Here is a 26,691-nt window from a genome sequence, read left to right as displayed (position 1 = left end):
ATCAGGCACTGTCCCTCAAGCTGCCTCCTGTGCTCAGGGGTGAGGCTGCCCTGCTAGCCATTTGGCCAGGCAGGCCACGATGTCTTCATCCTCTACACAAGTTGCCAGTAGCAGCTACAGCTGACCAATGGCCTCTTCTGTTGGCAGCTGCTTATCTGTCTCAGAATCGGTTGCTTGAGCAAGGTCTAGGCAGCCCTGCTTTTATAGTTAAGCCAACCTCACCCTCAGGACATGCCGAACACAACTGAGCTACAATCCAGGGCCACATTTTTAGTCATTTAACATATGCAGTTTCCACTATGTACTAATTTTTAAAATTTAAAATCATACACTTACTATTAGAATAAATTCTCATAAAAGAGTAGAGCAATACAGAAAACACACAGAAATCACCCTTGACAGTTCAGAGTTTCTGTTGCACTTCTCCTGAGGATGTGCCAGTGACAGTGAAGCTGACAGCCTTGTCCTTCAGGGCCATGTGCAGCCCCCCCTGCACATAATCAAGAGCAGGGTAAATTCAGCTGGAGTCTCTGCAGATGGCTATGGGCAAGAGCCCAGACCAGCAAATCCCCCACAGCCTGATGTGATTAGGTCCCTGATGGTGGGGCGGGTGGAGGATGCTGGGGTTTTGTGCAAAGCTCCTGACTCTACTGGAGGCTTAAAGCCTGCTGCCTGTCACCTCCCTCTCTCCTTCTTTCTATCACTCCCCCTCTCCCTCCCTCCAATTCTCAGGTACTTTGTACTGAAGATTTCTGCAGGGATTGAATATCCTGGCGAGATTAGGTGGCCACTAGCTTTCTGCCTCTTCCTGGCTTGGGTCATTGTGTATGCATCCTTGGCTAAAGGAATCAAGACTTCAGGAAAAGTAAGCACTTGGATTTATCTAAGTAAGAGAAAGCTGTGGGACACCCAGGGGTGGTTGCTTTGGGGAGCAGGAGGAGCACTGGGAAGAGAGTCAGGAGTTGTGGATGCTAATTCTGACTCTGCCCTGGAGCAGCTGAGAGGCTGTGGGCAGGTGAATTCACTCCCATCTGCAACATGGGGATAATAACACCTTTCTTCCAGGGTTGTTTTAAGGGTTAAATGAGACACAGATACACAGAGCTCCCGAGGGATGGCAGGGGTACCCTGATTAGGGATTTCCTTCCTTTCATCTCAGGGACTGCCACACATTCAGCAGAAGGAACCTCCCTGATATTATTCAGTCACTTTCCCTAAACTCTAGAATGTGTGCTGCTGGCTTTTTGCCTCTTGGTCTGGCTGCCATGTCAGTTATTGCTTCTGCCAAGAAGCTGGCTGAAGATCTAGACTGTGTAGTGGATTCCCTCTCCTCACTCCTGCCACCATGTTCTTGGCCTTCCTTGCCTTTCTTTCAACCCTAAGCCTGATGCTCTTCTACCCGACGTGCCCCCAGAACTAAAGGAAGATGGTCCTGCCCACGGAACTTTGGCTGAGCAATTACTTGGTATGTTTTGCTTAGTAATCGCTTGGCTGGGCCCTTTGGAGATGGTGAAACTCCCACCCAAGCTCAATTCCAAGCCACAGAAAGAGAGGAGTTCGGGGAACTTTAGGCCACAATGGGCATTGCTGTAGGGGTCACGTTAACATTTCTTCATCTCCTTGCAGCCTTAGAAAAACCTACTGAAGGCTGGGCCTGGTGCTCACGCCTGTAATCCCAGAACTTTGGGAGGCCAAGGTGGGTGGATCATTTAAGGTCAGTAGTTCAAGATCATCCTGGCCAACATGATGAAACTCCATCTCTACGAAAAATACAAAAATTAACCGGGCATGGTGGCAGGCACCTATAATCCCAGGTACTTGGGAGGCTGAGGCAGGAGAATCACTTGAACCCAGGAGGTGGAGATTGCGGTGAGCCAAGATGGCACCACTGCACTCCAGTCTGGGTGACAGAGTGAGACCCTGCCTCCCCTACCCCGCAAAAAAAAAAAAAAGAAAAGAAAAACCTACTGAAGAGTTAACCATTTATTCTGATAACATGCAATAACATTTAATTACCCCAGGAGGTATTTGCATGTTTTAGGATGAAACAAAAATGTCTTTAAGGCCTAAGGAATGAGGATGTAATGGGGGATTCTGAGACCATAGGTTGTGGAGTTGAGATTTGGTCTCATTATCCAGGCCAACGATTTCTGTAATTATGTTACAATCAACCAGCTTCCGAAGGATCGGGTCTCATGGGGAGGATAGTCAGTGCCATCTTTCACCCCCAGGCATGCTTCACATCCCCCATTAGGCACCCAATCCTGGCACCTATTAGCCACATAGACAAAACGGTTTTCTCCCTGGGGACATGGACATTTTTTGATTACGGCTCTTAGTAGTGCTTTCCATGTCTTCTAGTTCTAAAATGGCTTGAGTGCTGGATTCTGGCAGGTTTGTCAGGGTTACCTAAGGCAGGTGGTATGCCTTAAATCACAGAATGTGGGGAGAATCAGGCCAGCTAGAGAGAACCAACCCAGGAGTGAGGTGACCTGCACCCTTGTTCTGAGGACTTCTTATGGCATTTGCTATGTAGGGATATCTCTACTTGGGCCATGAAACATGGCTGAGCTTCTGATTTCCTCTTAGTGTTAATTTTTTTTTTTTTTTTTTTGGTCGATCAATGAAAAGCACATTTTCCTAGCTATCTTTAGAAGTCCTCAATTTCCTCATTTCTATGGTGAGGGCAATTGGACTGGGTGATGTCTAAGGCCCTCTAGTTCTAAGATTATTCTGTCTGAACATTTGCTGTGTGGGCTGGGGGTTTGGGAACACATTTACTCTGGCCCTCAGTTTCCCCTTTTGTAAAATGAGAGCTGAGATTCAGTGACCCCTGAGGAAGCTGCTGGCTCTGAGTAAGTACCATGATACTGGAGTGATTGTCTTTCTTTCTTTCTTTCTTCTTTTTCTTTCTCTCTCTTTCTTCCTTCCTTCTTTTCTTCTTTCTTTCTCCCTTTCTTTCTTTCCTTCCTTCCTTCTTTCTTTTTTGAGATGGTGTCTTGCTGTGTCACCCAAGCTGGAGTACAGTGGTTCACTGCAATCTCTGCCTCCAGGTTCAAGTAATTCTTCTGCTTCAGCCTCCTGAGTAGCTGGACTATAGGTGCATGCCATCACGCCCAGCTACTTTTTGTATTTTTAGTAGAGACGGGGTTTCACCATGTTGGCTGGGCTGGTCTTGAACTCCTGACTTTGTGATCCATCTGCCTTGGCCCCCCAAAGTGCTGGGATTACAGGCGTGAGTCACCACACCCAGCTTGGATTGATTGTTTTTCTAAGGTTACAAGGAGATGGGAAATGGTAACTTGACCCTTTGTAACAATGCCCAGCATGGCCTGAGGTTTCCTGGACTTCTTGCCTTCTGTGGGTTGGAGTTGAGCCTGGGTGGGAATTTCATCATCTCCAAAGGGCCCAGCACGCAATTGCTCAGAGAGACTAGCCAAGTATCTGCTCAGTCAAAATCCCATGGGCAAGATTGTCACTTATAGCTAGAAATGGAGACAAGGTGACCTCAACCATGATGTAAGTGGCCAGATAGGTGTCTAGTAGTGTAGGCTGGAAGGTGAGACTGCAGGGAGAGGATAGGTGAGGAGGGTGAGAACAGCACCTTCTTAATGATGTGAGGAAGGATGGCTTGTGGCTCGAGTCAGACCAATCTTAGTTCAAATCCTGGCCCTATCACTTTCTAGTTGTGTGACTCTGGACAAGCTATTTAACCTTTGAAACCCATTCCCTATCTGTAAATTGGGGATAATAGTGCATAATATTTAGGATTGCTGTAAGGATTAAGTGAGATATGCATGTTAATACCTGGTGTATGGTCAATTTTTAACATGATCTCCTTTCATTTTGATTATTCTGAACGACTGCTGTATTGACTGGGTATTGTGCCACTTTGACATCTCCAGAGTGGTGGCTTTGTTGGGGAAATGAGAAGAGAAAGAGAGCTTTGTTGAACATGGTGGGCCAGGCACTGTGCTGACTGCTTCACATGCATTAGAAGCACCTTTATTTCCATTTTGTAGAGAGAGACTGAGGTTTGTCAAGGTAGAGTAAATTGCCTGAAGTCACAGAACTTTTAAGTGGCAGTAGTGGGATTTGAACTCAGGTCTATCTGGCTTTGAAGGCTAGACTTTTTTTTTTTTTTAATTGTCACCCAGGCTGGAGTGCAGTGGCATCATCTTGGCTCACTGCAACCTTCGTTTCCTGGGTTCAAGCAATTGTCCTGCCTCAGCCTCTTGAGTAGCTGGGATTACAGGTGCCCACCACCACAGTCGGCTAATTTTTTTTGTTTTTTTTTTTTTTTTTTTTTTTTTGAGACGGAGTTTCGCTCTTGTTACCCAGGCTGGAGTGCAATGGCGCGATCTCGGCTCCTTGCAACCTCCGCCTCCTGGGTTCAGGCAATTCTCCTGCCTCAGCCTCCTGAGTAGCTGGGATTACAGGCACGCGCCACCATGCCCAGCTAATTTTTTGTATTTTTAGTAGAGACAGGGTTTCACCATGTTGACCAGGGTGGTCTTGATATCTTGACCTCGTGATCCACCCGCCTCGGCCTCCCAAAGTGCTGGGATTACAGGCGTGAGCCACCGCGCCCGGCCTAATTTTTTTTTGTATTTTTAGTAGAGATGGGGTTTCACTATGTTGGCCAGGCTGGTCTTGAACTCTTGAACTCAGGGGATTCACCTGCCTCAGCCTCACAAGGTGCTGGGATTACAGGTGTGTGCTACCATGCCCAGCCAGCCTAGACTTTTTCTAATACAAGACATTCTCTCCCAAGAAGGGGTTATTAAGAATAGATAGTAAATGAAGAATTGTGGAGTCATCATTTGGATATAGTGGGGAAAAAATCCCCATACAGTACATCAGAATCTGCATTTCTACCCAGTCTCTGCTGTCTTGCCGTGTGACTTTGGGCAAGTCACAGGATATATTATGGCTTCATTGTTTTCATTTGTAAAATCAAGAGATAGAATATTCTCTGGGATTGTTTTTATCTTATTAGTCTGTACTCTTTCGGAATGGTATTGCAGCCAGTTCTTTCCACTGATTTAGAATTTAATTCTTGGTGTAGATTTTATAGGCTTTCTGGAATAGGAAGTTTTGAGCAGGTCTGTTTTTCTTTTAGATCTGCCAGCTTATCTCTCTGCTTCATTAAGAAAAGTTTCCAACCAGAGATCAGTGACAAATTTTTATTTTAAATGAAGAAAGCCACTAGAAATAATGAATCACAATTTACTATCCTGACTTGTCTGGGCTGTGCAGATATTAATCATGGAACATTATTTGGGAGCCAAGGTGGATGCACAGCTAAAGCTGCTTTATGATGAACTCCTTTGTGATTGAAATCCCATGAACACTATCATTTTTATGTAAAAGAGATGTCCTCCTCCTGCAACCAGATAAGCCTAGTTCCTCTTGTTTAGGGCTTTAGGAGACAGGACTGACAGATTGCTTCCTTTCAGACAGATCTTCCTGTTTCACTGTTGGAGTCTTGTTTTCCAGCAGCTAGAATTTCAGAGACAGGGGCGATCAGCAGGCAGCCTGAAGGTCAAATGCAGCCCACCTGCCCTCACAGGTGCCTCTGCCTGAGAGTTGTGGCAACAAAGCAAAGCTAACTTAATTAGCTCCTACAGGCCGGTGGACCCTTACCACCAGTTCAGGGGTCCCACTGAGAGTAGGATGCCTGGAAGTGTCAAGCCACCAGGCACAGATGGGCTAGTCAGTGTCGCTCCTGCCAAGTATAATTCATTACTGTTCAAGTTTAATTCCTCTGACGATAAAATGCAGAAACAGGTGCATTCTCAGTCACCCCGATACAGGGGAACTAGCTGTGCAGAAAGCCTCCATGCACACCTGACTCACATTTGAGGCATTCCCAGGATTTATAAACCAAACTGTTGGCCCTCAGTTCACCATGATCACCATCTAAAAAACGAATGCATCACCTGTGTGAGGCGAGCAAGTGCCTAGAGTGCAAAATTGAGAGGCGCTCACTCTCCGGTTCCCGAAGTGCAGGGCCGGTGCCTAACAGTGAGTGCCTCTGTAAACATTGCGCCCTAGGTGTCTCCTGTCTCACTTGCCTCCCCCGAGTCCTGGCCCTGCCATACACATTTCTGATCATGTGGCCCATAGAATGGCATTCATGGAAAGAGTGGCTTTGGAGTGGGGAAGCTTTGGGCTTAAATTTTGTCTCAAGACCTTGAATGAGATATTTAATCCCATGTGAGATGCTTAACCTGAACTTCAGTTAACCTCTGCAAAACGGGACAAATATGCCTGGTCTACAGAGAGAACTCAGGAATCATGGTGTCTAAACAGCCTCCAACAGTGAAGTGGGAACAGTTGTCTCTTAAACTAATGCCAGCCTTGGAGATTTCCTCCTGTAGGCCACTGCTGTCTAGGTCATGTCCTCTCCCTCACCTCTTCCTTCCATCCTCACTTCCCAGCAACCCCAGGTGGTCAGGGGATAGAAAGGATACTCCTTAGTTGTCCCCTATCCCATCCCTGTGCTGTTTTGGGGGTGGGAAAGTCAGGCTAGTAAGGGCCTGCCCTTGTAGGATCTCCTCTTCCCAGCCCCACCTGACAACTGTGAGACCAGCCCTGAGATGTCAGATGCCCTTGCGTTTCCTAACATCTCATGTGGAGGGGTTTCACTTCTCCTTAGACTTCGAGGTGTGGGAAGGAGAGAAGCAGGTTTAGCAGAAATAGAGAGGAGCTAGCAGCTGCCCCTCCCCTCCCATCCCTAGCACTGCAAGTTCTTTGAGACAAGGAGGGAGGAAAGACTGCTGTTCTGCGGGGCAGGGAAAAGGCGTCCTGATCAGCGGTGTTGGTGTCAGGAGTGCAGCCCATCCCTGGCAGCTCTGAACCTGCAGCCAGGAAGAGGGAGTTTGGGCTTGAGTAACTGGATTTAGAGACAGAAGTGACTTTCCCATTTCAGTTCACGGCAACTCCACCCTTTCAGTTGCTGAGGCCAAAACACTTGGGAGTCATCCTTGACCTTCTCTTGCACTCCCCAGTAAGTCTGGTGGCTCTTCTTGAAAATATATCTGGAATCTGTTTCTCATCAGCTCCATTGACCACACCCTGGCTGGAGCCATCTCCATTCCTTGTCCCTTGCCTGGTGGCTGCTGCGGCCTCCTTACTGTTATCCCTGCAGTATTCTTGCTACATAGCAACTGGACGATGCTGTCCAAAAGTTAGATCCTGTTACCCCTCTGCCTGAGTCCCTGCCATAGCCCCCATTGCCCACAGAGTAAAGGCCCCACTAGTCTGCCCTCCCCACTCCCACCTTGCCGATCTCCTCTCCCACCTGTGCCCCCTCTCTTGCCACACTGGCCTCTTTGCTGTTCCTAGGAGCCAGGCACACTCCCTTCTTAGGGCCATGGATCCAGCTGCTTCCTCTCTCTGGAATGTTCTCCCGGACATCCAATTGGCTCACCCTGACTTTCTTCCTTGAACAATTTCTTTCTGAAGCCTTCCCAACCATCCTCCTCACACCTTGACCCCGCTACCCAGCTCTAACTTTTCATTTTTTCAATCCACATATCACCTTCTAATATACCACAAACAATACTTATCGTGATTATCATTGGTTGACTATCTTCCCAGCTAGAACGGAATCTATTCAGGGCAGGAGTCTTTGCTTTGTTTACTGATAGGTCCTCAGCACTTATCAGTGCCTGGCACATATTAGGTGCTCTAAATACATATATAAATATGTATATTCATTTGAACAAGTGGGGTGACCCCAAGATTTATATATATTTGAAATGAAGTCTCCCTCTGTTGCCCAGGCTGGAGTGCAGTGGCATGATATCTGCTCATTGCAGCCTCTGCCTCCCAGGTTCAAGTGATTCACCTGCCTCAGCCTCCTGAATAGCTGGGACTGCGACTGCAAGTGTGTGCCACCATGCCTGGCTAATATTTGTGTTTTTGTAGAGATGGGATTTCACTATGTTGGCCAGGCTGGTCTCAATCTCCTGACCTCAAGTGATCTGCCTGCCTCAGCCTCCCAAAGTGCTGGATTACAGGTGTGAGCCATTGTGCCTGGCTTCCAAGAATTATTTCTTAATCTCAACTCTAAACTTTCCCAGCTCATCTCCCCTTGCGAGTCCTTGAATCCATCCTCATCCCCTGAAATCCCACTCACCACCATGCTGTAGTCCCCTGCCAGGTACTCGGGTCTGTACAGGCAGCATTTGGCAGGAGTACTGTGTCCCTCTCATGAGGGCAGGTATTCCAGTTGCCCTTGGAGGGAGGACTGCAGGTGGAAATGGAGGTGGCCCTGAATGAACAGCTGTCACCCCATGGATCAGAGAGCCCAGAATGGGCCTGGAGGCGAGCTTAACCTCACCCTCTCAAGTGTCTTTTAATGTACGTTTTGGAATGTAGCCTACCTGTGAGCTGAGGGTTGTCAGCGCTATTAAGTTGAAGACTGGTAGGTCCCAGGCCAGACTGTGAAATGGTTCTAGTGTTTCCAGCGCCCCGGGCCTGTTGCACTTTGTGTGGATTGTAAGTAACACTGTACTCTTCCAACAGCCCCATGAAGAATCTACTGTTGTTGCCACTTTGCAGGTGTGGATGCTGAGGGTCAGAGACTCAGAGGTTAAGTCGCTTTCCAAGGTGACCCAGTTCTAAATGCTGGAGTCAGGATTTGGACCCAGGCTCATGAGACTGCATATCCCGAGGTCTCACCCTCTGCTCCTCCCCCTTCTGCCAAATGCTGTCCCAGGGCCCACTTTCACCTTGAGGTTTGATGGACAGGTATGGAAGGAAAGGTCCTCCCACCCACCTCATTCAATGAACCCCCAAGTTCTGCTAATGTTACCTCCCAAATGTTTCTTGATGCTGGTGCCTCCCTCTCTTCCAGCATCCAGGAGTACCCTTTGGTTGGCATTCAAGGTCTCCCATGACATGGTCTCCTCCAATGTCTCTAGCCCCCCACCCCCACTCTTAGCCTCAACTTTATACTGTGCTGGTAGTGAGTGAGTAGGGCTTTGCCTCACACGCCTGCCTTGCCCATGTGCTTCCTTCACCTCCCCACCTTGCCTCTCCTCCTCTAAGCTGCACTTGTCCAGTTCAGGTTCATGAACCTCTTAGAAAATTCCCAGGTTGGGCACAGTGCCCTTCCCTGAACGTCCGTCTTGCCCTGTGTGTAACTGCCTAGCCCATTAGTCAGACATTGTTTTCAAGTCTTCTTAGTTAGGAGTCCCTTCATCTTTGTGCAGCTGGTGCCAGGCACAGTGCCCAGCTCATAGGAGGCCCTCAATAAATATTTGTTGAACTTAATAGCATTTAATGACCTGCTGTTATAAATCAGGCACCATGCTAGGTCCTATCCATGCATTAGCTCATTGAATCCTTGCGACTATCTGTAAAAAGGTGCCGTTATCCCTGATTTACAGGTATAGAAACTAAGATTCAGAGAGCTTAATACATTGTCTAGGGTCACACAGCTACTCAGTGCCAGAGGTACGATTTCACTGGAACCTAAATGTGTCTGACTCTAAGATCATGTTCTTTTCACCTTATGGGATTGCCTCACTTAGGTATGTGTATAAACAGGGATGGAAAGCTTAAGCTAATAGGATTCATCTCTAATGGTGGAATTTTGGTGCTGCTGTGTTAGGGGGTGGGGTAGGAGTTGGGCAGGAAGACGGCATGGAGCCTCCCTCCTGCCCTCTGTGGTTCCCTAAAAAGTTGTGTACTCATCAGCTGGGCTGGGTGACATCTCCCTGCAGCCTTCTGGCTGTAGGTCGACTCACCCCACAGCCTTGGGTCTACCCTAAGATGCTTTATTTCTAGCTCTCTCTGACTCACCTTAGTTTCCAGTGCCTTCCCTGCTTCCCCAGCCCTGGCTGAGTTTGGGGAGAACTACCCTGATGTGCTCCCTGTCACGTGCTTGTGCTGGGTGGCAGCCCCGCTCCTTCCCCGAGCGACGCTCCTCCTGCACTGTGCACTCCGCTGCGCTGCTCCTCCCAGCCCCTCTGCCCACGGCTTTTCTAGGTGGTGTACTTCACAGCCACGTTCCCGTATGTCGTGCTCGTGATCCTCCTCATCCGAGGAGTCACCCTGCCTGGAGCTGGAGCTGGGATCTGGTACTTCATCACGCCCAAGTGGGAGAAACTCACAGATGCCACGGTGGGCTTCTAATTTTACTTATAACCGGCCCTGGGGGGAATGGCCTTCTGGGAGTCTTGTTCAGAAAGGGTTAGTCTTCCTCCCGCTTTCCCAGGGAATCCCAGTGTGGGCGTTCACAAGCACCTGATGATCTTGGTACATTATGCACTCAGGTAGTATTTAATAAGAAGTAGACAACTGAGGGTTTTGAGATTCCTGGAATAATTGTCCTACATCTGAGGTTGCAGTAGGTGCCGAAAATGAAGAATGAAATCCCCTTAATAGCTCCGGGCCACCTCACACCATTTTCTGTTACTAAAAATAGAGTGTTCGAAGTGTAGTTTTGCTGGTGGGAAAATAAAGCACTTAATGTAAACCACAAGCAATTCTATTTAAAAAATATTTTTACCGGAACCCTTAAAAGTTCAGACACATCTGAATACGTTTTGAACACCCACACAAGGCCAGCACAACTTGAACTCTCTCTGCATATTCTGTACAGGCACATCTAACTCTAAAATTTCCAATTCAAAAACTGCAAATGAGGGGGTGATTGTTGAAGGGGAACTGAATTTTCTCACCTTAAAGAAAACTCTGCTTTTCCCGGGTGTGCTAAGAATGCATAGCTAGGATTGAGTTTGATTGCACATAAGGGAAAGTCTCCTCTTAATGGCAGGTGACACTATAAAGTCTGCAGCGGCATAGAGGTTGCTTTACTAAGATTGAGGCTACAGTTTCAGAAATTTACTAGCAGTTGTAATCTGTAGAAATGTCAGTTAAAAAGGATTTTTATTTTGCATCCGATAATATATTTTGCTGTTGTAAATTATTATTCTCTGAGAGTGTATTGACCTAAAGGAAGGACTCTCCCTTCCATTTAGCTTTACAGGAGAGAAAATATGAGCATGATATGTAGTGTAGTTTATTGAGTTCCTCACCTTTGATAGAGAAAGTTGAAATCTCCTGGGTAATTTACTGCGTGTTTGGTTTCCAGCACAAGTGAGTTATGTTCTCATTGATGTCCATGTCAGGAGTCATCTTGTCCCTGATATTTCCTCTGGAAACGTGATACGGCACTGGGTGTGTGAGGCTCCCCTCCCCTGGGGCCAGTCTCCTTCACAGATCTTGAATCTCCTTCCGTTTTTCCTCCCAGGTGTGGAAAGATGCTGCCACTCAGATTTTCTTCTCTTTATCTGCTGCATGGGGAGGCCTGATCACTCTCTCTTCTTACAACAAATTTCACAACAACTGCTACAGGTATGTAGAGGGACTACAAGATCTGAGTGTAGCTTGTAAGCAGGACAGAACAACAGAGTGAGTTATTAGACACCTGAGGCCACATCCTCACATTTCATAGGGAGAGCTAGAGATTTGCCTCTGGCCTAAGAGAACCATCTGCTAAGGTCTAGCCACTAACTCCTGAAGGCCTGGGCCCTAATTTACACACCTGACTCTGACACACAGTGGGGGCTCAGTGGCTATGTATAGGATGGAAGCAAGTTTCTCTGGAGGTCACTGTGTAGTCAGCTGTGTTCTGTGATAGTCATTTGTGAATTACCTAGTCTGCGGATACAATGGACGGTGCCCTCACATGGTCTTTCCTCTGTGTGGGGCTGTGTCCTAATCTCCTCTTCTTCTTTTTTTTTTTGAGATGGAGTCTTGCCCTGTCACCCAGGCTGGAGTGCAATGGTGCGATCTCGACTCACTGCAACCTCTGCCTCCTGGGTTCGAACGATTCTTCTGCCTCAGCCTCCCGAGTAGCTGGGATTACAGGCACCCACCACCACGCCTAGCTAATTTTTATATTTTTAGTAGAGATGGGGTTTCACCATGTTGACCAGGCTGGTCTCAAACTACTGACCTTGTGATCTACCCACCTTGGCCTCCCAAAGTGCTGGGATTACAGACGTGAGCCACCACGCCTGGCCACTCTCCTCTTCTTATAAAGACACCAGTCACAAATGTCACATTGGATCAGGGACCACTCTAATAACCTCATTTAACTTAATTATCTCCTTAAACACCCTATCTCCAAATACAGTCACATTCGGAGTTACTAGGGATTAGGATGACAGAATATGAATTTGGTAAGGGTGGGGGAGTGGTAGGAAGACACGCTTCAGTTCACAATAGCCTTGAGTGACAGACTGTGGTGTTTGAACTTCTTTGGTCACAACTGCTCATTAACTGTTGACCCAAATTAGTCTGAACACCATTAAAGGGTGAAGCATTGCTATCTTCTTTATTAGAAATGAGGCTGTATGATATGGCAGGAATAACCCAGGCTGAGAGTTAGAAAAGTCTAGATTCAAATCCTGGCCCACACTATTAATTAGTCCAATACCTTACCCTGGCCCTGAGTTTCCTCATCAGTAAACCAAGGGGTCAGATGAGGGGGATCATTTGCTGCACTCTTGCTCTGTGCTAGGCTGTGCATAGGACAGGCATCATCTCATTCTGTCCTTACAACAGCCTATGACAGAGATAGACTCATTGCTGCCATTTCAAATCAGAGTGAAAAGGAAGTGAATTGCTCAAGGTCATGCCACTAAAAGGCAGGAGAACCAGGATTTCAGTGTAGCCCTGCGGCTCCATCTAGCTGTGACCTCACATTTGAGTCTAGGATGACTGAAGGTGGGCTGGGAAACCCTGGCCATCTTACCAGCAGAGGACTCTGCGATGAAGCAGGAAGGCAGGGACACTGGGCTCTCTTCCCTTCTCTGCCCCTTTGGCCTTCTTAACCCTGTGTGTCCCAACCCCAGGCTACCCTCACATTTTAGGGACAGTTTGCTTTCCCACTGCCTTCTCTTCCCTCACATATAGTTCCTGTCCTGGAGCTGACCAAGGCCCCATCTCCTCAATTTCTCTTCTGATGGATAGATTCATCTCATCCCTGGGATAATGTCTTAGTTTGTTCAGATTGCTCTAACAAAATGCCATAGACTGAGTAATTTGTTTTTCTTTCTTTAAACATTTTTTGCTTTTATTATTTTTAATTGACGCATAGTAATTATGCATATTTATGGAGTACGGTGTGATATTTTGGTACATGTATGCAATGTGTAATGATCAAATCAGGGTAATTAGCACATCTACCACCTCAAACACTTATCATTTCTTTGTGTTGGGAACACTGAAAATTCATTCTTCTAGCTATTTGAAAACATATAATAAATTGTTAATATAGTCATCTTTAGTGCTATAGGTTGATTTTTTTTTGTTTTTTGAGATGGATTTTTGCTCTTGTTGCCCAGGCTGGAGTGCAATGGCACAATCTTGGCTCACTGCAACCTCTGCCTCCCAGGTTCAAGTAATTCTCCTGTCTCAGCCTCCCAAGTAGCTGGGATTACAGGCATGTGCCACCAGCTCACATTTTTTTTTTTTTTTTTTTTACTTTAGTAGAGATGGGATTTCACCATGTTGGTCAGGCTGGTCTTGAACTCCTGACCTCAGGTGACCCACTTGCCTCAGATTTCCAAAGTGCTGGGATTAAGGCGTGAGCCACTGCACCCAGCCAGGATGATTATTAATATAGGCATCCTATAGTGTTATAGAGCACTAGAATTTATTTCTTCTATCTAGCAATACTTTTGTATCTTTAACCAACTTTTGGCTATAAAGAACAGAAATTTATTGCTCACAGTTCTGGGGGCTGGGGGAACTCCAAGTTCAAGGTGCTGGAAGACTCTGTCTGGAGGGCTGCTCTCTGTTTCAAAGATGGTACCTTGTTGCTGTGTCCTCATAAGGTAGAAGAGGCAGACACACTTCCTTCAGCCTCTTTTATAAAGGCACTAATCCCATGAGTTGGCTCTGCCCTCATGACTTAATCACTTTCTAAAGCCCCCACCTCTTAATACCATCAAACTGTGGATTAAGTTTCATTTAATGAATTTGGGGTGGAGGGATTCAGATCATAGTGGATGAGTTGAGACCCAGTTATATAGAAGGTGGAGTCAGAGCTTTGGCCCAGAGGTCCTGGATCAGGGCCAGTAGGGGAGATCTTTTGAGCCTTTTGGTGCTTTTTAAATGAGCCCAAGGAAGTCTGTGGTCAGGATGTGAACATACATGTACATGCCTACACGTGTGCAGAAAAACATGTGGACACACATTTGTGTGTTCTTCCCCTTGTCCCTTCCCACTCATCAAGCATGCCTAATGGACAACTCTGGTCTCTTCCTTCCAGGGACACTCTAATTGTAACCTGCACCAACAGTGCCACAAGCATCTTTGCCGGCTTCGTCATCTTCTCCGTTATCGGCTTCATGGCCAATGAACGCAAAGTCAACATTGAGAATGTGGCAGACCAAGGTACATGACAGTTGTTACCCTGCTGTTGCAGGGCAGGTCCCAGGCTCATGTCACAGGCTCCTAATTTATACTATGCTGGGAAGTTGGCCTTCTGGAACAGGATAGAGGGTGGAGGAGCCCCGTCCCTCTTTACAGAGGGACCAAGACAGGCTCAAGCAGGAAACTCACTGCAGAGTCAGAACTGGCTGGTCTCTAACTAGAGGGATTGCTTTTAAAGCCCTCTTTCCCTCTCCTCTCATCTCCTTCTTCTTCCCTTGTCCCTCTTAATTTAGCTCCAGCCTATAGAAATAAGGGTTATACCTGTTAGGTACGAGTAGAGAATTTATTAAGCAAACCATTGCCCCAGGAGTTGATGTGGGCAGAGGCTGCTGTAGGATGACATTCCTTGCAGAGGGCCCTGTCAAAACGAAGGCTTAATGAGAGAACTGACTTCAGAGGAGCATTTTCCTTACAAAGCACTTTTCTGATTGTTAGGTCAAATGTGCTTTCAGGGCCTTCTGCTTACTTAGCAATGCAGACCCTGCAGTTTTTTCCCAGTGGGTAGAAAGGTTGGATTGTGCTGGGTGGGTGGAGACGCATGTGGGATAAATGCTTACTCTCTACCCAAATGATCTTTTTATTAATGGCTAACATTTGTATGGTGCTTTCAAGTTTATAAAGAGCTTTCATTTTTATCTCATTTAATCCATATTACTAGGACTGCATTTTGCAGAGAGATTGTTCAAGATTTTTGTTTAACTCTTCACTCTTACCCAGCCTGGTTCCACAAAAGATTTGTATATTTAGTAGGTTTCAGTGATCAAGGGCTTTCATTGTGTCTATTGTTTGCCATTATGATCTCATTCTCTAATCACACACTTATGGGATGCCTTGTGTGTTGGTCCTGTTCCTGGTGCTGTGGAGCACGACTGTGGTCCTGGACAACCCAGAGGTGTACCTGTGAGAGGCTTGTCTGGGCAGTTATCTTCCTTCAAGGAGCTGACTGCAATTCTCAGATAATGACCTAGATGTGGTGAGAGAACTAAGCCCTAGAAATGTCACCTTTTTGAATGCTAAGATCTCTTCTGGCTCCCCAAGGACAATTCATTACTGCTCCAGTTCATGCTGACGGTGCACCAGGGGCCTCAAAGAGTTAAAGAGCCAGCACGTTCCAGGGGTGCAATTATCTCTCCCTGGAGAGAGTGTGGAACCCTGAGGGGTGTTTGGTTCCACAGCAGTGCACTAAATTAGAGGGGCCCCAGGAGATAAGCAATGGCTCTCCCTGGTAGAGAATTCTCAGATACCCTGGGAGGTAGGGAGGGAAAGTGAGAGGGTAAGAAGGTTTTGTCCTTAGAAGTACCCGAGTCACTTCCAGCTGTCCTGTAACCTCATTTCCTCCTAACAGAGTGGCTGGAGCAGATACGTTCTGTCCCATTTTCTAGTAGATCTTAGGTGTTTTACTTTTTGTGATATTACTGAGTTCTTTTGGAACCAGTGGCCAAGCTGCTAGAGATAGTGAATCCTGAGATATAGGCCAGGTTAGTAAACGATTCTGAACTCTTTTCTGCTCCAGGAAAGGGATTTGTGGGGAGATATTGCAAAAATGCATAGAATTTTGTTTATCTGGTATGTAAAATGCAGCCAACTATTGTCCATGATTTTCTCTGAAATTTCTCCTTTCCAGTGTTTTTTTATTTCCTTTGATTTTAACAAGGATAAGGGCACTTCTAACAGGTTCTAACCTGTTGTGTTAATACTTGTTTCTTGCATAGGGACAGTGGGCCTCATCTCCCACAGGAGAGGGCCCATGAGACCTCCCAGACCCACTGGGGAAGCTTTCCTGCTCATCCGAGCCTACATGTATTTTTATATGTGCTTTACAGGCTTGTCTTACTTGCCCTGATATAATGGAGGCTCTGCAGAATACAGGACAGAGATTTGGGGTCAGGCCTGCATTAAACCCGAGCCCCACTTCCTCCTTGCTGGGCAACATTGTCATGTAAACATTCAGGACATTTTTGCTGACCCAACATCAGTAACTAAGTTTTGGTCTTTAATCAAATAGAGGGTCTCCTTAATGACCTAACACTATTTGATTTAGTTACCACTTCCTTCTGAAAGAGGCATTTCTACCAAAATTATCATCTTACATCTTGGCCTTATCAAAATTTTGAGGGGCTGAGGATGGGATTGAGGATGAGACCAAGTTGTCTTTTGCTTTTATGATAGGCATAGGGAAGGGGGCGTGTTCTTCTATGGGAAAGCTTCCAGGGAAGTTAGCCTTTCAGAGCCATCTCCCCACCATATGCATTGCTACCCATAGAGTGGCAACTCATGTTCAGAATCTATCCTGAAGCCAAACGAAGATGTTTATCCAACAACAGAAAGACTGAGTTAGACCAGCGTAGATAAGCACAAATGTGCATATTTATTTAGCGTTCCCAGGTGTAGGTAACTCTTAGCTAACCAGAGCACTAGAAGTACTACCTTGGTTCCCTTGCTGCATAATAGTTCAGATACCTTGCTGATCAAAATAAGCATTCGCAAACAGCATGGACGCCCCACTTCCATGCAGTCAGCCATCTGTCTACCACCTGTATCCCAATCCTTCTGCCCAAAGGCACAGAAGTCCAGGTGGCATATCCTCAGAGTACTCGTTCAATTTGTGATAGTTATCACAGCAGAGTGGCTACCAAGCTGTGCAATGGGCCTTGATGTATTGCCCTGACCAGAGCCCCTTGCTGTGTCTTTAGTTGCACTCTAGGATAAAGGAGGCTCTCATGGTAGAATCTCTGGGGAGTTTGCTCAAGTTACTGAAAGATTAATAATGGTCTCTGTTTTCTGAGACATGTCAAGGCATTGTTCTAAGCTTTTTACTTGTGTTGATACATTTAATTCTCACAGAAGCTCTATAAAGGTAGGCACTATTATTATTTCCATTGTGTGGATAAGAAAACTAAAGTTTGTCTAGAGAGAACGAGTGACTCCCCTAAGTCCTCAACTAGTAAAAGGCACAGCCAATTTTTTTTATTTTTTTATACGGAGTCTTGCTCTGTCGCCCAGGCTGGAGTGCAGTGGTGTGATCTCGGCTCACTACAACCTTCGCCTACCAGGTGCAAGCGATTCTTCCATCTCAGCCTCCCGAGTAGCTGGGACTACAGGCACCTGCCACCACACCTAGCTAATTTTTGCATTTTTAGTAGAGATGGGGTTTCACCATGTTGGTCAGGCTGGTCTTGAACTCCAGACCTCGTGATCCACGCGCAGGGATTATAGGCATGAGCCACTGCGCCCAGCCACCACCAGTTTTTTAATGCATGGGGAATAGAGCCTATACTCTAGCCACTGGGCTCTACTGCCTCCCAGTGGGAGAGGTTGGCCTCCATCAGACTGGCCATTTTTTTTTTTTTTTTAAGACGGAGTCTTGCTCTGTCGCCCAGGCTGGAGTACAGTGGCACAGTCTTGGCTCACGGCAACCTCTGCCTCCCGGGTTGAGAGATTCTCCTGCCTCAGCCTCCTGAGTATTTGGGATTAGAGGTGTGCACCATCATGCCTGGCTAATTTTTGTACTTTCAGTAGACATGGGGTTCCACCATGTTGGCCAGGCTGGTTTTGAACTCCTGACCTCCTGATCTGCCCACCTCAGCCTACCAAGGTGCTGAGATTACAGGCATGAGCCACTGTGCTTGGCCCATAACTCTTTTAAACATCTAATGATGTTATTCCCTAGATGACTTCATTGCCCATCTACCTTGGGTAAGTGGAATCTGCTGTAATTTAGCTTGTAAATAATGCCTTCACCAGGGGATTTTAGGGAGGCAGCTGAAATGGAACCAGGCTGAATATTTTGAAATCATTTCCTTCCTCTAAAAAAGCAGTAAAGCCCAAAGGGTAGAATCCTGTTAAAGTAAGCAGGATCTTACTTTAACAGTACTGAGGATCTCTGGTAGTGGCCATTCAAGACCTTCCTGTCAGCTTTATCGGCTGACCCCATGCCGGCCAGAGCATTAAACTGACTTCCTTGTTGTTCTGCATTTGAGACCTATTTTGAACTTTAGTTTAATACAGACGTTTCTTTTATGCTCACATAGGGAGCCTTCAGAGACTGACTCTACAGTCTGTTCAATAAACGCATAAAGCAGGGGTATTTCAGGCATTTGAGGCTTTATATTTTAAATACCCCAAGGCCTTAGGCAACATTAGGAACTAATAACCTGATAAATTCCAGTTTAAAAAAGTGCTGTTATGCTTGAGTTATAAAAATTCTAGGTGCTGCGATTTCTGGTTGCAGACGTGTGCTGGCTGTGGATTATCCCGGTGACCACGTTCACTTGTCTCTGCCCGTTATCAATCAGTTTTCTACTTACAGGGAAATTCACAACCGCTGTGTCTTTAGCCACCCTTGGTTACAGTAATCTTCCCAGTAAGGCCATGAGGCAGGTAAAATGGCTGGCAGGGCTTTATGATAGCAGAGAAAACTGCCGCTCAGACATCCCCCACCAAAACCACATGAAGTGTTCTAGAGAAAACCTGAATCAGAACAGCCAACTTCCAAGTTCATAGTCCACGCATAATAAAAGATAATAATTCTGTGAATGTGGATGATGTGGGAGGTACTGGGCTCAGTGTTTTACCTGCGTTTTCTCGTTGGTTCATTGTAACCACCTTGTGAAATACTATTTTTAGTCCCATTTTACAGATGGACAAAATTGAGGCTTACAGAAATTAAATAACTTGTCTAGGGTTGTACAGATGGTAAGTCATGAAATCTGGATTTGAACCAGATCTAACCCTTAGAGACTAAACCCTCTTACGTGATGTTTCATGCCCTGGCCCCCGCTACAGCTAACTACTGATGTAGCCCCATTTGTACCAACAGGGCAAGATCCCCAAAGTGTTAGATTCGTATTTTATGTGAATGTTTTCTCCTGGAGGACTAAATAGGAAGAAAGATAGTTAAAGAAAAAAAAATACTAATGCATGCCAGTCTTAACACCTAGGTGATGGGTTGCTAGGTGCAGCAAACCACCGTGGCATATGTTTACTGATGTAACAAGCCTGCACATCCTGCACATGTACCCCGGAACTTAAAAAAAATAATTAAATAAAGTAAGAAATAATGTCATTCTGGTCATGTTTCAGCTTTTAGAGCAGCAATTCTCAAACCTCAGCACTATTGACATTTGAGACAGGATAATTCTTTGTTGGCAAGAAGCTGTCTTGTGCATTGTGAGATGCTTAGCAGTATCCCTTGCCTCCACCCACTAGATGCCAGCAATTGTCCTACCACTAACCCAGCTGTGAGAATAAAAAATGTCTGCAGACATTGTCAAATATCCCCTGGGGTGCAAAATGACTGCTGGGTGAGTACTACTGCTCTAAAGGGTAATTAATTATATTCCCCTTAATTCATCCAACACAAAGATGGAGTTTCTCATTTTATGTACATGGGACACAGCCCAGCCGTGGAGTCCAGTAGAGTTACCTCTGAGTCTCTGCTTAGACACTATTTTCAGGCCTCTCCTGTGAGTTCTCCTAGCTGTTGACCTAATTCCCTTGGTCTTTCCCTTCAAGGAGCCTATGGTCCAATTGAGGAAATGGATAGAGATGAGTCAAAAATAACCAACAGTAGAAGCGGCATATAAGAAGTAATAAATGAGGATCTCAGCGGAGAGATGGCCCTCTGGGCTCTGGGAAGAGGGGCCTTGAGTAGGGCCTGCCTGCAATCATCTGTCTGTTCCTTCCAGGGCCAGGCATTGCATTTGTGGTTTACCCGGAAGCCTTAACCAGGCTGCCTCTCTCTCCATTCTGGGCCATCATCTTCTTCCTGATGCTCCTCACTCTTGGACTTGACACTATGGTGAGCCCCTTTCCCAACAGTCTCTATCCCAGGCTCCTTTTGATGACTCCCCTTCTCCTTGTTCCTGGGTTCACCCTTCATGAGAGGGATTGGCTTAGGGGTGTCTGGATGCTTCTCCTAAGAGATCTAGAGATGCTGAAGTGCCTTTGTAGGGCTCAGGATCACCTTGCATTTTGGGTGCTCATGTAACGGTGCAAGGGAGTCATCCTCTCTCCTTTCTTCCTTCTTTGTTGTACGTGGCAACTTTTAGCCTGTGTACTTCCTGCCTTCACGTCATTTTGCTAAAGCAAATTCTGTAGGGCTGGATAAAGAATAATATTAACTCAATTTTAGGGACATTTCTGTGGGGAAACAATTACAGATCCTGTTGACAGACGCTCAGAGTTTAGTCCTTGGGTGCAAAGAGGGTTTTTCCTTAAGCAGAAGAGCAAATGCGAGGTAAACTGGAGGAGAGGAATTTACATCTCCTGAATACAAAGTGAAACTTAAAATGTCCTAATGGGTGAATATGAATGCAAGTCTCTGGGGGCTGGAAGTGCAGTTTTTAAAGCTCACATCCTGCTTGGGTTCTCTTGGCTGCCCTTGTGGGTTGGACCCCAAGGAGGCCTTTTAGACCCATTGAGGGAATGCTGTCCTAAAAACCAAACCTAACACAAATACAACTTTCCTGGATGGGACATGCGGAGGGTTTTGTGGTACCTTCTGGGTGATAGTTTGACTCAGATGTTCATTTCCTGACACGGTTCTAGTTTGCCACCATCGAGACCATAGTGACCTCCATCTCAGATGAGTTCCCTAAGTACCTGCGCACACACAAGCCAGTGTTTACTCTGGGCTGCTGCATTTGTTTCTTCATCATGGGTTTTCCAATGATCACTCAGGTAAGCTGCCTCCTGGGCACAGGCTTGGAGGTGGGGGCAGGTGGGTGGTAGGCCAGTGGCTATCTGTCCTTCAATCCTTAGCTCTCAGACCTTATAAACAAAGGCAAATCACTGCCATTTCCATGTAGATGGCACCAGTTCATTAGGGATTCTGACTGCAGAGGGAAATATGTCATCTTGGCTACCAGTGATGCTTCTAGTATCTTCATAATTGAGATGTAGCCTTATTGAGCCAACAAGACAGGTGTGTCCTACTTTAAGAAAACAGAATACATGGCTGGGTGCAGTGGCGCGTGTCTCTAGTCCCAGCTACTCGGGAGGCTGAGGCAGAAGGATTGCTTGAGGCCAGGAGTTCAAGGTTGCAGCGTGCTCTGATTGCATCTGTCAATAGCCATTATACTCCTGCCTGGGCAACATCATGGGACTCCGCCTCTAAAAAAGTAAATAAAAAATTAGGAATAAGAAAACAGAATACATGAAAATCTATATTTACTAACCAGATACATTTTCTGATGATTACTGTCATGTATGAGTCAACAGCCACTTCAGTTTCTTCTAGTCCTGAGTGTCTTGGTAAATTGTGTTAGCTCACTCAGGATATATATTGCTTTTGTTGTCCCTGTGGCCTTGAGCAATTTAATTACTCTGGGCTTTAATTTCTTCTTCTGTAGAATAGCGGATTGGAATGTGAGGGTCTCTAAGCCTCATTTATTGTAGGGAGACTTAAAGAGTGAGGTAGATACATGGGGATGTGTGAGAAATGCCCAGAGATGCCTAAAGGTCATTGGAGGGTCAATCAAATGCAGATACTTAGGTGGAAATGATCAATTGCTTAAAGCAAAACTAAAACAAGCTGGCTGTTTACACACATACACTTCTTCAGACGTTGACCTTTGCCTTCCAAGAATATGATGTTAAATCGCTTTTTTTGGTGCTTGTTATATTGATCAGCTCAGAGCCTGTTGAGGAACTGCTTTGCTGATACAGCAAGGCCTCCAGCTTACATGCTGGACCAGGTGTAGGTTACCGTGACTGAGAGGAGGGGAGATGCATGGATTCCTGTTTGCACCTGACTCTTCTCAGGATTGAGCGAATTGGCTGTTAAACGTGGGAAGAGACAGCCCGGCTCCAGGATGCATTTGATATTGGTTGTTTCTCTCTCCTATTAGGGTGGAATTTACATGTTTCAGCTTGTGGACACCTATGCTGCCTCCTATGCCCTTGTCATCATTGCCATTTTTGAGCTCGTGGGGATCTCTTATGTGTACGGTAAGGAAATCACTGTGCCTATTGCTGAGGCAGCGCTTGAGTGTTGGTAAGGCATTCATGGCAAGCAGATTTTCCATACTTAAGAAGACAAAACGAGGATTAAATTGCAGCTATTTAGGAAACCTAAGAGAGCTGCACCTTTGTTTCCAAACTTGCCTCAAGACCACTGTGATCCAAATTTAATAGAGAAACAAGAGCTGGCTGATGGTGAAACTCAGAAATCTTTGTATCAGAAATTCCTGGGACTCAGACACCCCTTTGGGTGTGGTCTGGCGTGGGAACAGTTAATGCCTGTGAACAATGGCAGATTAGGGAGGAGGAGGCTACTTTGCAGGTGTGAAATTATTTCCTGGTCTTCAGTGCCCAAGCAGCTTGAATTGAGGGTAACTTTGTAGCTGGTCCCTGGGTAATGTAGTGAGAACAGAGACCACTCGGCTCACAGATCCTTAGGAAACTTTATTAGCATCATAGGAGACTGTGATGCAGTATCTTAATCTCAGATTTTTCCAGAAATAAACTTCCAGTTGTCTTACAGTTTAGCCTTTCCATCACAATAGCATCTGGCATACCATATCAGTGCGGCCATTATCAAGAACAGGAATGGTGAGCTATCAGATGCCATCTTTGCCCTTTGTGTGGAGGTGTTCGTCCTTGGGGTTTCAAGAGTGTCTCCTGGTCCCTTGTATGTACTGTCAGTCAGTTCAAGAAAGTGCTATTTGATTCAAGTCCCTACTCACTTCTTTCTGCTTGGAAGCCTGCTTGGAACTGTCCCTAGGCCTCACGAATATAAAGGCCACCATAGCAAATGTCAGGAAGGTGAACATTTCCAGTTCAGACTATCTAACTGTACTTCAGATCCCAAAAGAAAGAGCAACATATTCTAAGCTAAAAGGAAGTGCAAGATATTATTTGGAATGCAGGATATGCTTGAGGGACAAATGTGCCATCTGGAGCCCAAAGGAAGAGGAGTCTGCAGAGCTCTGCTCTTTTTTTTTTCATTATTATATTTTAACTTCTGGGGTACGTGTGCAGATCTTGCAGGAATGTTACATAGGTATATACATGCTGTGGGGTTTGCTGCCTCCATCCCCCCGTCACCTACATTAGGTATTTCTCCTAATCTTATCCCTCTCCAATCTCCCCACCCCCTGCTATCCCTCCCCTAGACCCCTACCCCCCAACAGACCCCAGTGTGTGATGTTCCCCTCCCTGTGTCCATGTGTTCTCATTGTTCAGCACCCACTTATGAGTGAGAACATGCAGTGTTTGGTTTTCTGTTCTTGTGTCAGTTTGCTGAGAATGATGGTTTCCAGATCATCCATGTCCCTGCAAAGGACATGAAGTTATTCTTTTTTATGGCTGCATAGTATTCCATGTTGTATATGTGCCACATTTTCTTTATCCAGTCTATCCTTGATGGGCATTTGGGTTGGTTCCAAGTTTTTGCTATTGTAAACAGTGCCACAATAAACATATGTGTGCATGTCAGCAATCCCACTGCTGGATATATACCCAAAGGATTAGAAATTGCTCTATTATAGAGCTCTGCTCTTTAAACTAGAGGCCCAGCAAAGCTCACCTTAACCTTCAGGTGTCCCTGTTACAAGCATCTTATTTTTAATGTAATTGTTAGCCTTCACCAAACAGGTGTTTAACAACTTCTTGCTTTTCTTGAAAACCCATTAAAATAAAGGGGGTGGAGCGGGAATCAAGATGGAAAAAGGAAACCTCCTGTGTAAACCTCCTGGTACTCCAGAAACAGGATGATACTTGCAGTCAATTTTGGGCATTGGTGGAAGGGGAATTTGTCTCAGATTAAAGATCACATCCCCACTGCAGGGAGAGTTCAGTTCCTGGCAAGAGAACTGGGCAGGCATGCCAGCTGTCCTGATGAGATCAGAGAGCCAGCTGCCAGCACTTTTGGCTGCTAAGGCAGCCTGGCTGCTGCAGCGATGCTGTGATTGAAGACCTGCTGTCGAAGTTAGAGTGAGGCTTCAAAGGATTTCTACCTGAGCAGAGAGTGGTAGAAACCCAGTGAAATCCACCACAGTGAATCTTAACTTTGTGCCCAGAAACCAAAGGCCTTGCCAGGAGAGGCAAGAAAAAGCTTCCAAGGTCCTTCTTTGGCAACTCAGTCCCTCATGGGTCCACACGTAAGTTCAGGTCACCAGATATCTGTTGGCAAAGTCAGGAAAGCGCTTTATTTGCAACACTGGCCCAACTGCAAACAACTGTCTCATTTACATCTTCTGTTACCTATACTGTAACTGTTGATTGCCACAAAGGGCACGTTTGCACAGTTCTTCCCTATGAAACAGGGCTGTGCAGTATGGCTTAAAACATCATTGAAATAGAAACCTCTTATTTCTGTTTTTAGGAATTAAATAAATAGCTTTTCCTCCACGCCTGTACAAATCTAGTCATACGTTTCTTAGTTCTGAAGGGAAATATAAATCCTGAGTGCTTTAGTCCCTGGGCTAGGTTAATTTTCCTTGGGACCACCCAAGGAATCCCCTGGTTTCTAAGTAAGAGTGCTGGTGTTGGGCTTACCTCCAGAATCAGGTCGACTCTGTGCTGGACTCAGGTTGAACCTGATTCCTGCAGTGTCAGGTGTGGGTGTGTGCCTCTGATTTGAATCTGGATGGATTCTAGGAGTTCAGGAAGAAAAGTTGAAATAAGCTAACATGACTGTTTGAGGTAAAAAAAATAAGTCTGCACAAATCTGTAATTTGTATCCCAGAAGACAGTGTATTCTTTATTGAGATGATGAGGCCCCAAACCAGTGCAGGGTTCATTTAAAATAGTAGAACATAAACCTATGAAGGGTTAAAATGAACCTGACTCACCTGGTGTACTACCTTCCTAGCCAGAATTTAAAAAAATAAGCCAGTGAATTGAAGAGATTTGTGTTTTCTTCTTGTTTCTAATAATCTCTAGATTCTAGAGGATATCATTCAAACCTTTGAAATACAGTAGGTATAATTTTCAAGTTTTATTTATTAGATTGAAACAGTTGTTTGAATTTCTTAAGTCAACATGTTTCAGTCGCCAATAGCTGGCTTTGAGGTATCCAGGTTTAAAAGAATAACTCCTTGAGTTTTTTGTAGAAGTGGTCCCTTTAGCAGACTTTCACCTAAACAGAGACATTTGAAAAAATATTTTCATTTTCCTGGAGCCAGTACAGGGGCCTTCTGGCTGGAGGAACAATGCGATTGAACAGCCACCACCAAGGTCTCCTGCCGACTAACTGCCTGGCTCTCCATGTGTATTTCCCCAGCCTCAGTGTGGAGTGGTCTTGATCTGTTTTCCACGTCAGCCAGTTCCTTGTTTCACATCCCACCTCCCAGATGGCCTCTCTCCACATTCTTTTTTTTTTTCTTTTACGCTCCCACATCTCCCTTTAAAAAAAAAAAATTTTTTTAAATCCACATTCTTGTGAGAAATGTTAGATTCACAGCAGGCAATGGCTTTTGCTTGATGGACTATCTGTCTTCAGTTCTTGCCAATCCTGCTGGCTGAACTCAGCAAGATTTTTCAAAGTATGAAAACAGAACAAAAACAAAACAGGACAAAAACAAATAAAGTGTCCCCCCAAACTCTACAAATTCAAGCTTAATTTATATCTCTATGAGCCCCCTCCCTGAGCTCCATTTTCCCTTATGTTTTTGTCTGAAATATCACTGTATACACCACCAATTTCAGAGTGTAGCGTTCCCTAGCTCCATTTGCTGGGACTCAGTACACGATAGGAATGAGAGGCTTTAGCTCATTAATAACTCACACAGGTAACTGTGTGTGAGTATGTCATGTGGGGTCTTAAGAATGCGGAGAGGAAGGGATAATTTCCTATATTCAAGGAACTTGCCAACTAGCTTTCAAGGAAGAGCACGCGCACTTAAGACACTGAGCTGTGCATCCCTGGCTGTGAGCCCTTTTGCTGCCCAGAGATAATGGAGGGTCAGAGTAGTCAGAAAAACCTTGGAGGTGGCATCTCAGAGATAAAATAATATAAGAGAAATAAACACTGGGACTTAGGGAGTATTAAGCTGAGGACCTTCACATTAACTACAAAAGAATAACTTGGGGAATTACTTGTCCAAAAGTATACACAAGACTGGGGACATAATTTGTGGGACATGGTACTAAATGAAAATATAGAGTCCCTTGTTAAAAAAAAAATTATGAATTTCAAGATGGTGGCAGGAGAGCCCTAAACCAGGTGTGGTTCCTCTCTGAGCACACAGAACTCTGTGCTGAGACAGGAACCACAGCTGGCCA

General features: G+C 45.6%; 1 protein-coding gene across 1 annotated transcript in view; it reads left to right on the top strand.

The window, feature by feature from the left end:
* Nucleotides 1–26,691, top strand: part of SLC6A5 (solute carrier family 6 member 5) — a 56,343-nt gene that overhangs the window by 16,844 nt on the left and 12,808 nt on the right. The window contains exons 7-13 of the mRNA XM_021675200.2: nucleotides 733–865; nucleotides 10,003–10,137; nucleotides 11,270–11,373; nucleotides 14,300–14,424; nucleotides 20,151–20,263; nucleotides 21,013–21,144; nucleotides 22,314–22,413. Of these exons, the coding sequence (XP_021530875.2) occupies nucleotides 733–865; nucleotides 10,003–10,137; nucleotides 11,270–11,373; nucleotides 14,300–14,424; nucleotides 20,151–20,263; nucleotides 21,013–21,144; nucleotides 22,314–22,413 (842 nt within the window). The remainder of the gene's footprint in view (nucleotides 1–732; nucleotides 866–10,002; nucleotides 10,138–11,269; nucleotides 11,374–14,299; nucleotides 14,425–20,150; nucleotides 20,264–21,012; nucleotides 21,145–22,313; nucleotides 22,414–26,691) is intronic.

This window comes from Aotus nancymaae, unplaced genomic scaffold (assembly GCF_030222135.1).
Source record: "Aotus nancymaae isolate 86718 unplaced genomic scaffold, 86718_ANA_hifiasm-v0.15.2.pri h1tg000059l, whole genome shotgun sequence".
Taxonomy (NCBI): Eukaryota; Metazoa; Chordata; class Mammalia; order Primates; family Aotidae; genus Aotus; species Aotus nancymaae.
Note: the sequence above shows the minus strand (reverse complement) of the source record. Positions and strands in the feature narration are given on the sequence as shown.